Source organism: Emydura macquarii, unplaced genomic scaffold (assembly GCF_026122565.2).
Source record: "Emydura macquarii macquarii isolate MOO-44397 ecotype Brisbane River unplaced genomic scaffold, CSIRO-AGI_Emac_v2 contig_302, whole genome shotgun sequence".
NCBI lineage: Eukaryota > Metazoa > Chordata > Testudines > Chelidae > Emydura > Emydura macquarii.
The window spans coordinates 1,302,334-1,320,337 of NW_027130439.1; the positions used below are offsets into that span (position 1 = coordinate 1,302,334).

The 18,004-nt window shown below is 40.1% G+C and overlaps 1 protein-coding gene across 3 annotated transcripts; it reads left to right on the forward strand.

Moving 5' to 3' along the window:
• The first annotated feature begins 8,920 nt into the window (after nt 1-8,920).
• Nucleotides 8,921-17,964, forward strand: LAMTOR3 (late endosomal/lysosomal adaptor, MAPK and MTOR activator 3). 3 transcript variants are annotated; one of them, XM_067553818.1, is made up of 7 exons: nt 8,921-8,957; nt 11,264-11,316; nt 12,644-12,678; nt 13,534-13,592; nt 14,590-14,723; nt 15,855-15,918; nt 17,084-17,964. In XM_067553818.1, the coding sequence occupies exons 2-7, from the start codon at nt 11,308-11,310 to the stop codon at nt 17,155-17,157; spliced, it is 375 nt and encodes a 124-aa protein (XP_067409919.1). In that variant the 5' UTR covers nt 8,921-8,957; nt 11,264-11,307; the 3' UTR covers nt 17,158-17,964. The 3 variants fall into 3 exon arrangements, with proteins under 3 accessions (XP_067409919.1, XP_067409909.1, XP_067409924.1); XM_067553808.1 differs by lacking the exon at nt 8,921-8,957 and adding an exon at nt 8,976-9,079; XM_067553823.1 differs by lacking the exon at nt 8,921-8,957 and adding an exon at nt 9,830-10,293.
• Nucleotides 17,965-18,004: the final 40 nt, after the last annotated feature.

Genomic DNA, 18,004 nt, shown 5'->3' on the forward strand with positions numbered 1-18,004 from the left:
GAATGTCAAGTCTCCTCTTCCTTGGCTAGGGAAGGGTACCTTGAAGGATCTTTGGGATAGCTCAAAGCATGATTCTTGTGAGCAAGATGTTAATCGAAGAGGTTTGAATTTTTTTAATTTCCTTTCTCAAATATGTTAATTAGTCATAATTTAAATATTAACATAAAACCAAACCAGAGTTTTAAGCAGTCTGACTCAAAATCCTTGCACTTTTTAGCTGATCTTGACTCTTTTTTGAGTCAGTCATTTCACTAGTTCTCCAGTCACCATAGAATTTTCCAGGATGCACAGAACCTGAATTTCTCAACTGAAAAACAAGCTGAGAAAAATCATTTAAGAAAACAGATGTTTGGAGGCCAACATGATATATAATAAAGAAAAAAATAACAAGCCCATTTATATCTTTTGCAAGGTGACCTTTTAAAAAAAAAACAACACACACACACTACATAACATCTCTGGTTTAGTCAATGAAGAACCCTGATTTGTTACCAATGTAAGGTTAAAATATATTTTGCACATTTGGTAAAAATTTCAGTGGAAGTTCTGTTTGTTTTACTAAAAACCAAACTTAGAAGTAAATTTGGGACTTCAAAAAAAATACTTTTTATAAGATTACAAAAAACAAAAGTTTATAGCCATTAAAATATGGTTAGCACTTTATTTTAAAGGGACAGAAAGTCAACTTAAAAACTTTCTTCTGAAATCTTTGACCTACTATTGTTACAAGTTTAACAAGTAAGAGTGCTGTTACTGACAAATTGAAGTGGGGAAAAATATCTATTTTTAAAGTGTATTTTATATTAGTTTCACTGATTCCCCTGAATAATGAGTCAGTCACTGTCCTCTGTGTTGCTCTTTCACACAGCAACAAGGAAAGGAATATGTAGGAAAATGTGGTAGTAAAACCAAAAACTGGCAGGGGAGCTTAAAGGTAGGTGTCATTACCTGAAACTATCATCCTTTTCTTTAATTCACCTAGGTTTCAAGGTAAATGTATCTCTTTAACAAATTTTAGATAACTCTAAAAAAAAAAAAAAAAAAAAAAAAAAAAAAAAAAAAGCATGGTCTGGTGATTAAGGATGAGGACTGAGAATCAGAAGCCCTAGACTCTATTCCCTATGCTACCATAGACTTACTGTGATCTTAGAAGTATCACTTTGTGGATCAGTTCTACTATCTTCCTTTGCTAAATGCTATGAGAGAACTAGATGAAAGGCACTGTATATTATGAATGTAGAATATTATTACCAGCATCTAGTTATCTCCACTGCAACTTTCTTGGTTTCTTTTCAAAAGTGAACAAACATCACATGTCATAGATATATTGTAGGTGTGATAGAAATATTTCATTATTTAAACCCCCTATTTTCCTGTTCCCTGCAGTACTTGTGGTACCACTATAGCAGAAAATGTGGAGCTCAGATTTCTCAGGACCTTGGAAGTAATTTTGTTGAAGATGTAGTGCTTAATTACAATTTTACGTAGCCAAATACTTTTTCCTTCTTAGGACCAGAGTTTGCAAGCAGACTCGTATACATACAAACTTTGACACTGTTTTCATTGAAATGAGTAGCAAAATTCCATTTCATTGAAATCAATGGCAAATTTTAACTATTAAATACAATACAGTATAATTCCATGGACTGGAACGTGCGTTATGTGCGGGTCCCAAGGGTAATTTTTTCAGGCCTAGTACAAATTTGTAACATGGGCCTCTTCTCACACACATACCACAATCCCTCCCCATACGTACAATCTCATGAGCCATGAAAAATGTTTTCCTCATGGTAATGGGGATTGCAGCCTGGGCCAGGACCTCTGGGCCCCAGTAAAATGTACCCTTTCCCCCACATATGTGGGGGCTCTGGTTATATGAATCCACACACTGATAAATTAAGGGACTTTCTGAAACAGTTGGATACAGGGTACATGATGCCTGTAGAAAAAGTGAATGAGTGTGTTTGAGTGTAGTAGGTGACAGTGATGCAGTTACAGCTTGTGGACTTCAGTGGGGCTCTGTGTGAAAAAACAAGTAGAATTAACCATTTGCAGGATCAGGCCCATAGCCCTTAGCAAAGCCATTGCATTTTACCTTCAAAACATTTTTTGTGTACAGTGAGGAATAGTTTAATCTTAAACCTCTGTTTACCATTCACTTTTTTCCCCATGTAGCCATTTCAATTATACCAGAAGCTCCCTTAGTCTGTTAATGAGGTTGTTGATTGCAGTTGAAGATTTTACAGGGATCTTACTTTACTGGGAATCTCCTTAGGAATTACCATAGTAGCACCAAATCCATTATCTTAACCTACGTTCCTGTGATTATTTTGGGGAGGAGATGGTGGTGGGTGTTCAACTTTCATTAAAACTAATCTTTTTTAATATTCTGCGAGAATGATTTGTATCTCTTTATGCCTAACCTGGTGAGGGTTTTTTTGTTTTTGTTTTTTTTAACACAAGACCAGATGTTCAAAAGTGTTCAGCATTTGTTGTGGAGCTGGATTTTCAAAAGTGCTTAGCTCCTATTCAGTCACTTAAACAAAATAGTCAGATTTTCAAAAGTTCCCAGCATCCAGCAGCTCACTGTTGAGGACAGTAAGAGCTGTTGGGTGCTGACCTCTTTTGAAAGTATGTCCCTGTAGTCTTGGGGTTTTTAAAGTTGTTCTTTATACTATAATAGTCTGAACAAACAAAATAATTAATACTGACAACTACCATTTGTATGTTATAAAAATGCAGGCAGTCTTGCATTATGAGCCAGCTTGGTTTTGAATATAGTACGTAATACATATACAGTATCATGCAGATCCATAGTCCTATGACACATGCAAATACTAACATATGCATACACGTATATAAAAATGCTTTTACAGGAAATAGGCATCAATGGGGAAGAGTTCATGACTTACTTTCTATCTCGATAAGGTCTATGAGCATAAATACATTTCAACCTTTCACCTTCTACTCTGTTAACTTTGATGCATTTCCTTTCCAAATTGTGCTGTTTCTCCAGCACACTCTAAAAGACTAACGTTGCTGGCATTGTTAAAAAAAATTTTTTAATCCATTCTAGCTTTTTGTGTATTAACCACCAAAGCAGATACATTTATAATACTACTATAATACTATAATTCTACAATGCTTGATTATTGTGAATTGACTATTTAATTTTCAATTTTTCTCTTTTAAAATGAAGGAAGCATCTTGTTTGGAATCTTAACCTTTGTCCTAAATGAGTCAGTTGGCCACTTGGACTAGATGGATTGTAAACCACTGAGTAACCACATGGGAAACTTAGGTTCATGATCATGAACCAACACAAGTTTTCCTTCCTGAATAAGCCATGGAGATGTTGGGTTTTTCCTCCCCACAGGGCAGTAGAGGAATGAATAAACATAGTGATCACTGTGTCCAATTTTGGGCACTTAATAGAATAATAGATGGTTGCATCTACATTTCTAACCCCATCAGCTTTAGCTATAGAAGGCAGGAGGGGAAACTGATAGAAAAACTCTGAGAAGGAAAAAGAAACCCACTCTTTTAACCTTCATACAGATCTAGTCTGTCTGTTTAAGGGAAAATAGGTTGAATAAGGCGTCTTGGTATAATCTTTTAGATGATTTTGTAATCTTTAAAGAAAGCTTCAGGTTTCAGGCTCCCTTTTCAGTTTGGTTACTCTCTATTAAAGATAGGAATTCTTTCCAGTGTGTTTAAATAATTTCCTTTTTAAGCATGTTAAACAGAAAAAATATCCTTATATTAAGGATTATGTGAAATATAGTTTTTAAAGCTTCTTTGCATGTATAATTTCCCTGACAGGTGTATGATTCCTTTTCACTAAATATCAAGGTTTGCTGGTCTTGGGACCACTAGACTTATGAATACTGTGTGTGCATGTGTGTATAGGTGTATATATTTCTTTTCCAGCTAATACCTCAAACTTGTGATAGTTTAATATTGTACCACTGTAAGTTTGCACAGAACAGGGCTTCCATTAGGAATGAGAATTATCCATCCAATTTTGAGGCTTCTGGTGTCACTGATCCTTAAAGGTGTTCTCAGCCCCTCCCCCCTCCCCACCCCCCAAGTGTGTTAGGCATTCCCATTATCGGATCCATTCTTAAAAGAAAATTATACCTGCTCTGTCCAGCAGTCTGAAAGCTCACAAGATAAAAAAACATTTTTCAACTTGAATAAACTTTGAATTGTGGCTGGAAATGCTTACATTTCAAATGACATTTCTGAACCTGCTGCTGGCATTGGTTTTGCTCAGTTGTGATACTGATATTTTACAAGTGTGTGTTGGAGAATGTAAAGTCCCTCACCTACTTTAAAAATCTGAAGGAACTTGAATGCTTGTTCTTCAGACTTTTAAAAAGGCAATGCAGTACAGGAGAGATTATGCAGTCTTTGCAAATCATGTTAAAGATGCCTAATAAATGCAATGGAAGCCTTGCAAAGGAAATCCATTGAAATGAAAGTGGTATCTTAACAAAGATTTTATTTTGTCTAACTATATGGCACATTCAGGATTTAAAAATTGTTTGACTTAAAAGACTTGTCTGATTTATACTCTCTAATGTAATATTAGACATATCAAAATAAAATTTTCAGTGTGAAAAATGTGCAAACATCTTACTTTTTTACATGTTGAAGAAAACTCCTGGTTGACTGTTCATTCTAGTTCTGCTTTAAATTCAGTGTGCATTTAAAAGGAAGCAACTATTTTATTGTATTCTCAGCTCATGTAGATACTGAGAGGGAATATATTTCATCTTATAAAATCAATTATTCCTTTTTAAGGCAAAGTGTTCTAGTTACTAAAATGGTGTTTAATCTTAAATTCTTCTTATATAATTTGAAAATGCAGCTGAATTGGTTTATAAATTGAGACTTTTCTACACAGCTGTTAATTACCAAAAGGAAGACCACCTACTTGCAATAAACCATTTTTCCTTTCCCCTTGGAAAGAGTACTTTTTATCAAAGTGCAACATTCTAGTGCCACATACTCCTTTTAACAAATGACTTAGAAGATGAAAGTAAAAAGATTGCACCATCTAGTTTGTAATTAATTTAAATGTCGTTGAGACATTGGGTGATGGTGATGCATGTAAAGCATGAAGAGCTCTGGACTTCTGGCAGACCTAAAACAGGTTCTGATATATCTGCAATCTTATGCTATTCACCTAAGGTGAAATCCAGGTCCCCCTGCAATCAGTGGCAAAACCCCCATTTTAATGGGACCAAGTTTTCACCTCTAAATAACTGTAAGCAAGATTGTGTTTATGAATTTGTTGCACACACATATCTGAGATTAATATTAAAAATGGGCATAAGATTTATTATGGTTGTATATGTATGTTTCCCCTTTAAGTAACAATGTTCCTCTTCAAGTTGAAAAAAATTAAGTAGCAGAATTACAGCACATATGTACACCTCTGGGTGTGGAGGTGGGAAATCCTTTATAATGTATTAAAGCCAAGTGGAGATCTAATATAATTGCATGTCTACTGTTTATATAATTAGATAACACATAAGATGCCTCATATAAAATTGAATAAACTGCAGTGATAATGGACATGAGCTATTCAGAAAAGTGATGTAAAACTGAAGTTCATCATTTTGGGGAGATTTTTAAAAGATGACTAGACATTTCATTCCTGGGAAGATGCATATAAACAGCAAAAGTCTAAGCACATCAAAAATGATATACAGGAGCACTAACCCCATTTGGATAACCTGCCTTACAGTACTAAAAGAAGAAAATGATTTTTAAATCTTGGAGAGAAATTTAAAACACGATAGTAAACATCCACTCTTGTCCTCTTTAAGCAAATAAAAAAATCAAGTAAAGCATTTAACTTTAGTCTAATCCCTGTTTTAAAAAATACATCAGTGTGACTTATTAGAACAAATGCTGTTTAGCTGCTCTACGTACATAATGGCAAACTCAGCCTATCAGCTTCTGCCACCAATGTTTACTGAATTACATAATATCTTTAAAAAGCAACTACAACTTATTTGCTCAGCCCCCCCAGGAGGTGGAAACCCCTCCAACAGGAATAATGGATAAAACATCTGAAAATTGCCTTCTGAATTGCAACTGGCCTGTCTCCATCTCCTGTCAGAGAATGTGAAAACAACGGGATTGCCAGATATTTTGCTGTTCAAGCACTATTTTACTTCATTTTGGATGAAAAATTTAGCAGAGGTGACAGATTAGCATAAAGTATAATTCTAGCTGCATCACAACTTTTCAAAAAAGCTTACAAAAATTCATTGTTGTTCTTTCTGTCCCTTTTGTTCCTGAATTGATCAGTATCTTCTCTCCAGCTTCATCCATTTTCCAGGCATGTCTAAATATATATATTTGCAGAGGGGTAGCCGTGTTAGTCTGTATACAGCAAAAACAACGGGAGTTCTGTGGCACTTTAAAGACTAACAAATTTAATATTTGTAGATATAAGCTTTTGAGAGACTTCAGCTCTCTTCTTCAGATGCAGTAATACAGAAAATAGGTAACACAGAGGCATCTTATAGATATCCAAGTGCATTGAGAACAACGGGGGAGGCAGAGTCCGGTACTTAAGACCTAATGACGACCATTGAATAGGAGGTGAGAATGGGTGAGCAAACTAATTTACCTTCTGTAGTGAGAGAGCCACTCCAAGTCTCTGTTTAAACCCAGTTTGAATGTATCAAGTTTGCAGATCATTTCTAACTCAGCAGTTTCTCTTTGAAGTCTGTTTTTGGAGTTTTTGGCAGAATATTCTTCCCTCCTTCTTTATAATGTATTATGAAAAGAGATTGCCAAGATTTATCCTTAGTTAAACTGAATAGTTATTGATACAATCCTTTCCAAACATGTAAGACAACTCTTTGCATTATAACATGTGGACCCATGGAGGATAGGTTCGTCAATGGCTATTAGCCAAGATGGGTAGGGATGCAAAACCATGCTCTGAAGTCCCTCAATTTGCCAGAGGGAAATGGCGACAGAATGGGTGATGGGCTGGATCACTTGATGATTACCTGTTCTGTTCATTCCCTCTAAACCACTTGGCATTGGTCACTATCGGAAGACAGGATACTGGGCTACATGGACCATTGGTCGACCCAGTATGGTCATTCTTATGATTTACATTGTATAGCATCTTTCATCCAGAAGGTCCCAAAGTATTTACAAAACATAAATCACTGTGCAAATGAGATCACTTTGTCAATCTGACATGATGCTAATTCTAACATCAAATTTTGGAATTGTTCAACAGTGTACAGTAACATTATACCATAATTTAGGTGATGAAGTGCAGGTTGTCATATGAAACAACTAGTGAAACTATAGATGGGATGCACATAACATAAATTTGGCTAGGAATTTGATGTAATACCCTCTACCTTAAGAAACATATATGACCTTAAGTAGCTAGACTTCAGTTTTGCATTTGTTGCACAAAACAAGATCTTATGTTCTATCTAATTATATAAACAGGTCTTGTTTTGTTAACATCTCGCTGAGAAGAAAGTGACCTACCAAGTTATCACACCATTTTATGCAGCATCCCTTTCTTTGGAGGCCCTTCAACACTGACCGAGCCCAATTATTTAGTTTATGAGAGCTGATCTGCACAGCAGGATGTGCTTTATCTTCTTCATAAGTCATTCTAACAGCTGTGGTGTAAATATACATACATACATACATACATAATTTGTTATCCTGGATTAACAATCATGCATAATACACCATTTATATCTTTTTCTAAAGATGATGACTGTAAATGATGAATTAATATTGAAATAAGTTGAACAGCACTGCACCTCTAACTGAGTGAGGTCTTCAGTCTGCTGAGGGGAGATCCCTCTCCATCTCCACTGGCTGTGTGTCAGCTGTAAACTACCTGACTCCCAAAAGTCTGAAATTTTGGAAGAGCTGCCCTGCCCTAGCAAGAATGAAAGCAAGCCACCTGCTAAGGAGAGGATTATTTATATTTGTAAGTTGCCGCATGTCCTGTTGCTTTACTCCTGTTGCATGTCCTGTTGCTTTACTCTACAGCTGCGGGGACTGCAGAGGAAATGCACAGAATCTCTGTGCTACCTTTGTCCCTGAAATGTCAAAGTCTCTCAGATGCCAAACTGCAAACTCTATGTTCCTAGAATGACAGTGGGATTTGCAGGGGCGGTGTAGCCGTGGCGGTCCCAAGGCCTCAGAGCAACAAGGGGGGTGAGATAAACTCGTCTTTTTCACCAGCAGAAGTTGGTGCAGTAAATGGTGTCACCTCAGCCGCCTTGTCTCCCTAGCATTACAAACAGAAGTACCAGCCAAGCCCGGGGCACAACCGGGGCGGGCCGGTGTCACTGTGATCGCATCAAGCATTAGGGCGTGGGGCGGTGGGGCCTTAAGGCAGTGTTTGTTTCAGGGTTAAAAAGTGTTACACGGGGGGGCGCACTGAAAATCCCCCCCCCCCAGCAAAGGGTTAGGTAATTCACCCACCGCCCAGACCTCTTTGTAGGATTCCTGCCCAGCCAGGGCCAACAGCTCCTGCTTACAGGAAAATTAGAGCTGGGGCTCGCGCGGCCCTCGCACCTTCCCCCGCCCCCCAGCTGTGCGTCCTGCAGCAGGCGCCCCTAGGGCACAACCGCTGCACTAGCAGCTACAACCACAGAGCGCGCGCATGCTGAGAGACGGGCGCGCGCCCCTCTTGTCACCTTGTCTCGCGCGGTCCCAGCCCCACTGCAGTCACATGACCCCTTCTGCTCCGCTTGGAAGCGGAAGACGCAGGCAGAGACGCCGCCGTCGCTCCGCCCTCCTGCGCCTGCCCCCTCCCGGTCCTACTAGCGCAAAGCGCGCGGGCGCAGCCCTGTCGCGGCTCTCACCGAGCAGGCGCAGACGGGTGAGCATGCTCATTAGCTGCCAGGGAGCCCGATCTGACGCGACCCGGAAGTGAGGGCGAGGTATGTGTTATGTAGCGACCCTTTGGGGGGGGGGGTCATGTGATCGAGGGTTAAGGGGAAGCCGCCGCTGCTGGGATATTTTTGTGGGGAAGCCCGAAAGAAGCGGCCCGTTGGACTCTAGGGTAAGGGGGGGCCGGGTCTTGGGGGGTCGCCTGGACGAGGGGGACCCGCCCCCCAAGCAGAGGTCAGGTGTTGTGGTTATTGTTATTATAGGGCCTACGATATTGATCCCCACCCCCGTCCCTCAGGGGACCGTCTCCGCCGCGGGCCGCGCTGCTCCGGGAACTAGCGGCTGGGTCTGGCCCGCTCTGCCCAGTGCTGCGGGGAGCGGGAGGGGCCCGGCGACCGCGGCAGGGGAGCCCCCAGGCCCATCCTGCTGCCGCCTCCCGGAAAACCCTCCCCGGGCCCCTCTCCTCCCTCCCGCGCCTGCGAGACTCGGAGCCCCGCCAGCCTGGCCCTTGGCAGCACGTCCACGGGCCTGCCCGCCGGGGCCGCTCGGGGCCGCTCGGGGCACGGCTGCGGGAGCCCTGGAGGGGCCGGTTCTCGGGGGCAATCCGCTCCCTTGCGGGAGGGCTTCTGTCCTGGACCCCGGGAAAGGCGGGGGCTGAGCGATCGGCCCATTCCCCCACCACCGGGGCCAAGTGACCCTAGAGCAGCCTTGCCAGGTGTTTGTCCAGCCTGGTCTAACAGCCGCCCTTGGAAACCTGGCCCGGGGCTGAGCTGTCCTTGTAGCTGGGAGCCTGGTCTTAGTATCTAACCTAAAGCTCCCTGGGTGCAGATTCGCTCCATTCCTTCTCCTCCTCCTCTCCGTGGACACGGAGAACGATTGATCCCCATCCTTCTTCTAACAACCTCTTCTGTATTTGAAGACTGTGGGGATCCCCCATCAGTCTTCTCTTCTTTACACTAAATCTCCCCACCTTTTTTTTCCCTTTTCCTCCTGGAGCAGGTTTTCTCAACCTTCTGTCGTTTTGGTTGCTCTTTTCTGAATTCTTGCCGTTTTGTTCACATCTTTTCGGAAGGGTGGCACACAAAGCTGGACACAATACTCCTGCTGAGACCTCACCAGCGCAGAGACAGTTACCACCCCCCTGTGCATGTGATGCTGACTGACAGCAGTCTGCGCTAGTTGAAACTGCCTTTGGAAGTAGTCTCGTGCAGAGAGTGTTTCCAGTGGGAAGGTGACAAAGACAGAGATGACGGACTGAGTGTCTTCATGATAAAAGGAACAGCGTACCTAGGCGACTGAAGGGGCGGTGGGCAGCGCTTGCACCAACTGACACTCCTGCTGTCTGGACATCCAGAAACAGACGCAGATTCCAGCTGGCAAGCTTTGGTAACAAAACAGTGGCAGATTTCAATCCAAGGCGCAGATAGTGCTTTCAGTTACTTCCTCTGCCATGCTAGTGTTACATTTCCTCTCAACAGAGTTCAAGCTGACTGACACACATCCATGTCTGTGTGATGTGGTTCTGTGATTAGCGGGTAGGCTGGAAAGGGGCTCTCAGAAAATACCTAGAATAACAGCTGCCTAGGTTTGTCCCATTCAAGTGTTTGTTGTTGAAACATACAAACCTGCTGACAGAGAGGCTGAGGTGGCTGTCAGGCAGGTTTATCATGGAGAATATCCAGGAATAACATGTTGCACCTACCTTCACCTTACTCTCATTCCTCTCTGTAGCACTTCATCACTGAGGCCAAGTCTACAGTACAAACTTACATTGGTATAACTATGTCGCTCATGGGGTGTGAAAAATCCACATGCGTGAGCAGTGCCGTTATACTTACCTAACTCTTGGTGTAGACAGTGCTGTATCGACAGGAGAGTTTCTCCTGTTGACATAGTTACTGCGTCTCACGAAGGTGGATTAACTATGCTGATGGGAGAAGCTCAGCATGGTAGCGTCTTCACTAACACGTTACAGCAGTACAGCTATGCTGTTGCAGCTTTTTAAGTTTAGGTCTGCCCAAAGACTCCCTCTACCTAGTTTGTGCAGCTTTTGACCTATGTTTCCTCCTGAGGTGGGTCGGACAGCTGTAACTGGGCTGCTTGGGGGGGGAGGCCCTCTGGGGAAGGGCTTGAGTGTAAGTCAGTTTCTTTTAAGATCATTTTAATGCCAAAAATTCATTCTCTTGGGCAAGGTACCTTCAGCGTTATCCTCTTCACATTGGCACCAGAAGGAGAGCCAGGGGATGCTGGAAATCTCCCTCCTCCTTAATTTTGTGTGTGTGTGTGTGTGTGTGTGTGTGAGAGAGAGAGAGAGAGAGAGAGAATTAAAGCTTTTGTGTTGACTCTTATTTTTCAGGAACTTTGACAGTACATCGGATTTGTTTGAAAAAGTTTCAAAACATGGCTGATGTAAGTATTTTGAAAATACACATTCCTGTTTGAAAATATTTTGTCTGTGTAATTATATATAATTTTTTTTGCTTCAGTATTTGTGAAGGAAAAAATTGTAGGTCCTGTCCAGAAAAGTTACTTTACAGCCCCAATCCTGTAAACTAATCCATATGGACACACCCTTATGAATAAGGCTGTACCAAATTCATGGTCTATTTTTATAAATTTCATGGTCATAACATATAAAAATCTTGAATTTCATGGTTTCAGATATTTAAATCTTATATTTCATGGTGTTGTAACAAAGTGTGAATATGTATTTTAAAACCACAAAATATAAACATGTAAAGCCCATGATGACTCTCCATCTCCTTCCTCCATCCCCCACCCCCCACCCCCCGCTTCCTCCCAACACCGTGCCACCCTTACGTCTGCGCCGCTCCTGGTGGCAGTGCTGACTTTAGAGCTGAGCGCCCGGCCAGCAGCCATCACTCTTCTGCACTGCCTTCAGAGCTGGACAGCCAAAGTAAGGGTGGCAATACAGAAATACACACCCCCTTCCCCGCTACAATAGCTTTGTGACTCCCTTTTGGATTGGGACCCCCAGTTTGAGAGAGGCTGTTATAGGGTAAAAGACCAGATTCACCGTCCATGACGTGTTTTTCACAGCCATGAATTTGATAGGGCTCTACTTATGAAGCCTCTTTTAATTCAGTGAGACTACTTGTGTCAGTAAAGTTATGCATGAGCTGAAGTATTTGCAGGACTGAGGACTTAGAAGACTATTAACATTTTGAAAGGAGAACAGGCCTTGACTGATTGAGAATGACATGTTTATGCAAAAGGAGGGCGAATATGCTCTTTGGTCAGTATTTATATTCTATATTTGGAAGATGCTAAAACAAAGTTCAGATGTGTCTGGGACATGCATTTGTGGCAGCGAATATGTTAAAATGTTCAAGTGCTATGCATTTAGTGTGTTAACATGAAATGTGATATTCAAAATACTTTGGGAAGAGAGTGAAATACAACCGTATGCTTGCTGCCACTTCATTGCATTATTGGATGCCTTTTGGTTGGTTAACAAATATCAATAGGTACGTTCTCAGAGTCACTGAAATGATTAACAGAAATAAAGTTGAAGTGGGTGTATTTTGGGGGGGGTGTCAGATTTAGAATTCAAAATACTTCACACAGTGCAATTTAAAATAAGTGTAGTAGAACTGAAGAGGAAGTTTTAAAAAATGACATGAATTGTTTCTACTGTGATAAAATTGAGAGAGTTTCATACATATGATTATTTTGAAAAATAAAGCATATTTTATACTCTTATTTTTCTTTATAGGACCTGAAAAGGTTCCTGTACAAAAAATTACCAAGGTAACATAACCATTATGCTTCAGTAAAGTGTTCACTCTGCACTGTGTGCTGCTTTGCAATTAATGTGTGTTAAAATATATTTGGATTTTAGTGGGCTGTAGTGAAAGTAATATAACAGATTGTCTATACTCTCTGGATACTTTTTAAAAAGAATCTATTAAGTTTTAAATTGCAGGTTCCTATACACTGAATAATATTTATTTGGCTACAAAAACTTATCATTTGGTAACCCAGCTCAATATTAAAGAGACATTTATCTTGAAATTTACTACACTTTTATTTTTTAATGAGTTAAAAGTAAATTCAGATGGAAACAACTCAAACCTTTCCATTGGTCCACTCCAGAAGAAGTACAGTACACCTCATTTCATGTTAAGAGAGTAGTGTTTAAAAAAAGGCTCTGGTTACTGGAGCAACACTTCTTACTGGCTTTTTGAAGCTTGGTAATTCTTGATGACTTCCTTTTTCTGATAACTGCAAGTAGCTAGGCTGGGTCAGTCATTAGCAGCACTAAATAGTTACGCTTTTGGACTGTGTGCAAATACAGTGAAACCTGCACTAAGGACTATCTCCAATAACCATCTCCTTTCTGAAACTGAAAGACCTCCAAGATTTCCAATACTATTCTGTTTGAACTTCTGTTAAAAGTCTGCCTTGTAAGGCAAGGTGAATTTTGCAGATCCCTTGGGTGATTGCAAAACAAAAGCTAGTTTAACGGTGGACACTCCTTGCACTATCAAATCTCCTTGCTACTACTTCTGCTTTTACTTTGGCATGTGTTTGCTGAATAAAAATGAACCTCGCTGCCAACATTTAAACTTGGTAAAAACAACAGATTTGTTTTGTTTTCTCTAGTGTTGAAGGTCTTCATGCTATTTTAGTGTCAGACAGAGATGGTGTACCTGTTATCAAAGGTAAATCGTAACATTTGATTGTACATCTGCTGTATAATAATGGACATTTTTAATTGAAAGACAAAACCCTGCTTCTTAATGGAGAGGGGACTCTTTCCCCCCCCCCCCCCTCCTGTTTTGCTTTTAGTTTACTGTAAATATTGGAGGTTGATCTAAGTATTAAGTCAAACATGCTCAAAGTTGGGACATTTTAATAAGGATTTATCGAACACTAAATTATGTCTTAAAGGGAGCCCTCTATCTAGGCATATGCAGCGTGTTTAAAACCGTAGCCTGTAGGCACCTTACCATGTCATATCATCAGTGAAGACAGTTGGAATCATTTAACAAAATTATACCTTAAAGCTGCTTTCAGATTGCTACTAAACCAATCCTGTATTGTCTACGAGTCTTATCAGTAGACTGATATGGCCAAATGCTACCCAAGATAGATGCACCTAACTCCTCTTGACTTAACTCTGAATTTGTTTATGTTGATGGCCGTGCTGTCCTGACCTTACTTTCCAGTAGTACTAGATGTCTTGTGCTATTGGCACAATAGCACAAGTTAAGAATCTAAAGATTCAGGCATCTGCAGCTGGTTCTGATGTCCCATACAGGAGTTTCCTGTATGTGTGAATCTGAAGGCAGATATATGGCATAAGCATGATATGGGTGAAATGTGATGGGTTTGGTACACTACTGCAAATGAGACAATAAAACAAAACTTCATCAGCACAGATCATTGCTCAACAAACAAGCGTATAGAAAATAAGCCATCCTCAGAACATCAGGAAAGCTGGCTGCTGAAGTGGTGATAAAGACACATGTAAATGTTTTACTCTGTATATCTTCCAAAGCTCATCAATAGGCATTCATTATTGAGGGAAGGTGGGAAGCAGGTAAGGGCAGTTTGATATGTACGAGATTTTATCTTGTTAACTGTTGCCTCAGATGCAAGGTGCCTGACCCATATGTACAGAGATCACATAGGAATGTAAAATATGTTTTGTTCCAGTTGCCAATGATAATGCTCCAGAGCATGCACTTAGACCCGGTTTCTTGTCCACCTTTGCCCTTGCGACAGACCAGGGCAGCAAACTAGGGCTTTCAAAAAACAAGAGTATCATCTGTTACTACAACACATACCAGGTAAGGGATTTCGGCATTGCCTTGATCTGTTGGCCAGAGCTCTTCCTACATGACTTTTTTTTTTTTTTAACCATATACTGGCTCTCCTCTGGGGTTTGATTATATTTAAATGTGTATTTTATTTCCTGAAATACATAATAACTGGTTATGCTGGATTTTTGCAATAGTCATTGAAATTACCTTTTGTTTCCCAGCATCAGTTACTAGTACAGGGCAGTACTTGAAAACCACTGTGGTCTCCAGCAGATGGTGCCTGTTGCAAATCTCTAATATGTACTGTTGACATGTCCCTCTTCTAAATTTGTGTTTATTGCTGACAATTTAAAAATATTTCTCTTGAAAAAGTGTTCATGTTTATATACATGTGATCAGTGATATTTCTGAACAGACTGGGGCATCTGTCCACTTCAAACTGTCTATAGTTAAGTCCTGCTTCAGGAATAGTCTCTGGGCAAGGAAATTTACAAATAGCAGTTCACACTTTATACACTTGATTTTTTTTTTTTTCATGTGTCTACTGAAATCCATCATCCTTCAACAGATTCACACTCCTGCACTGTTCACAGTGGATTGAGGAGCAGAATTTTACAGTAGGGTGTTAATGCAAATAAATGAAAAAAGCCTAACTGTTTAGATTTGCTACATACAGCTTTGTTTGATGGAAAGTAAATGCAAAAAAGTAGCTGTTTGACCCTGACTGCATTGCTCTGACATTCTTTTGACACTACTAGTTTATGTTCAGCATTTCTGAATTCATGAATATCTGGGCAATAATATCTCCTTCCCTTGAGAATTTTTTTAATCATGTAACAAGAGGGAGGAAATAGCATACGCAGTATGCTACAACTTTTAAAATTGGTTAGATTTCATTGTGTATAACATACTGTACATAGCTGTGAGCCACAAAATGTGATTGCTGTCTATCTCTGCCAGCACCTTTTAAACTTGAATCTTTAAAAGCTATACATAAGAGCCAGCCTTTATTCCCATTTATAGTTTAAAAGTTGATGAGACCAGTTGCATTTGTAAGGATTGCAGGATTAGGGAATTAGTATAGCAAATTTCACAGTTTGTCTGACAAGCAATATATTGAGTTTTGTTTTTTGAGGAACTTTTGTTTTTGTTTTTAAGGTGGTCCAGTTCAATCGGTTACCTTTGGTAGTAAGTTTCATTGCTAGCAGCAATGCCAATACCGGTACGTTTTCATTATCAGTAATTTCCTAAACTGTTATGCCATTTTAAACTATTAGAGTGATATATTTTCAAGAAGACTTAAAATAATTCATTTGAAAATATCAGTTACATAAGCTTAGGTCAGTATTTGTTACAAAACTGCATATTGACTTGTCATCAGCATGGGATCCGTTAAAAAGGATGTCATGATCGAAGGAAAAAATATTTTCAGTGAAATTTTCAAGACTCTGTAAGTCCCAATGGGGGCTAATATTTGAAACTTTTGAAAACAGGACTCTAGCAAAATTTTCAAAAATGCCTATGATCTGTCTTAGAAGCAATTCATTTTCCCCCATGTTCGGATAATGCATTACCTTAAACAGGATGTGAACCTCACTTCTTTGGAACATGCACTGATAATTACCCCACAATACAAACCAGTTGACAACCTTTCTCCTCCTTCAATGCCCACAAAAAGTGAACCAAACATGAAAACAAACACTAACAAAAAAGACTCTACATTATTCCTTCCTCCAGGCTTCATTTTTTGTCTGTTCGTTGGTAAGCTCTGCAAGGAAGATACTGTCTTATCTTATGTCTTGAACAAATTAGTGCTTAATAAATTATTCTTATCACTACCAGTAACAAAGGTTCTGCAGGCCAGATTCTGCCCTCTGTTAACCTGTGCAACACCGTGTCTCAAAACTCCCTTCAGTTATGCAGGTCTCTGAGATTGGCACTCCAAAGTGTCCACCTGGCTCTCTGCTTGTTCTAGAGAGGATCCTCTTTTGTAGAGTCGTTCCCCAACTTTCCAACATACATGTTCTCCCAATGCTCCACAGAGCCTGCATTGTGTGGAAGGGATGCTGCAGGTGCCAGGGAAGAGGAAGACCGTGCTTGCATTGGTTCCATTCCTATGCCAGGGATTTTCCTGCCCTGTTTTGCTTGTTTGATCCCCCATCTGTGCTTCAAGGAGGAAGAGACCAGAAGACACTTAATACTGGCAATTGCTGGTCACTGCTGTGATAAGGTCTCATATGCGGTTTCCTTGCAGAGTGAGATGCCGAAATGAAATCAGTTTAGTTTTAGTAAACACTTTTTTTTTTTTTTGGCTGCTTTGGAGAGAGAATTAATGGATGCTGTGTAGTGTAACCATTTTGTATCTCTTCTCTTCTTTATTGTTACAGGATTGATCGTCAGCTTAGAGAAGGAGCTTGCTCCCTTGTTTGACGAGTTGAGGCAGGTTGTAGAGGTTTCTTAACCTGATGGTATCTTCAAGGTGTGGCATCTCTTCACTACCCAATGGGACAAAAAGATTCAGTAACTCTCAGCCCACCAAATAACAAATGTTTGAGAGGAAATACCGCGTCCCCTTACTGTCTAAATAAAAATGAATTTGTACATAGTGCTGAATCTGAAATGAGATAGGAGTGTATTGTAGATAGACTCTGACCATGCGTCTTGTATTGTACAGTACTGGAGAGACCACCAAATGGCTCCAGTGGAGCCACCTACTAAGAATCAGGCTTAACAGACTTGACCAGTATCAGCATCCTGTTGGTCCAGACAAGTGACTCACCGCTCCCTTGCTGTACAGGAAATGAAGCATCGAGTAGGTTTTGCCCTCTGACTAGCGACCACTACATAATGGGGAAATAGAATTCATTTTCACAGTTGTCCTGGAATGAATGCTTCTTTGCAAATGCTGGGAAAAAGAGAATATTTGCTGGCAGACATAGCAGTACAATCAATAACTATCCCATACGTTTCATTTTTGTGACGCTTTGGTAAGGGAATACTACTAATCTGAATGTGAGCTTCCTTGGTATAGGAGAAGGATGATGCTATTTCTATATAAGTTACTGCTTCAAGCGTTTTCCTTAGTGGGTACAAGTGCCCAATCAGCATTGCACTTTCTTGTATTTCTTTTGTACAGTGTAGATGTGATACCCATATCTGTCTTTTGTCCTGATATTTGTGGATATATTAGCGATAACACTTTATCTGCTCATTTATCTTTTTGGTTTTCCTAAGTAAATGTCTAAATAAAACATAGTATTTTTAAAAATGTTGTAGCCAGATCCATTTTTATGTGTTCTAAAATATTG

Bases quoted from the DNA above. Each gene is read 5' to 3' on its own strand.
- LAMTOR3 (XM_067553818.1), top strand. The intron at 14,724-15,854 runs GTAAGGGATTTC...TTTGTTTTTAAG, and splicing joins GTTACTACAACACATACCAG to GTGGTCCAGTTCAATCGGTT. The intron at 15,919-17,083 runs GTACGTTTTCAT...TTATTGTTACAG, and splicing joins TAGCAGCAATGCCAATACCG to GATTGATCGTCAGCTTAGAG.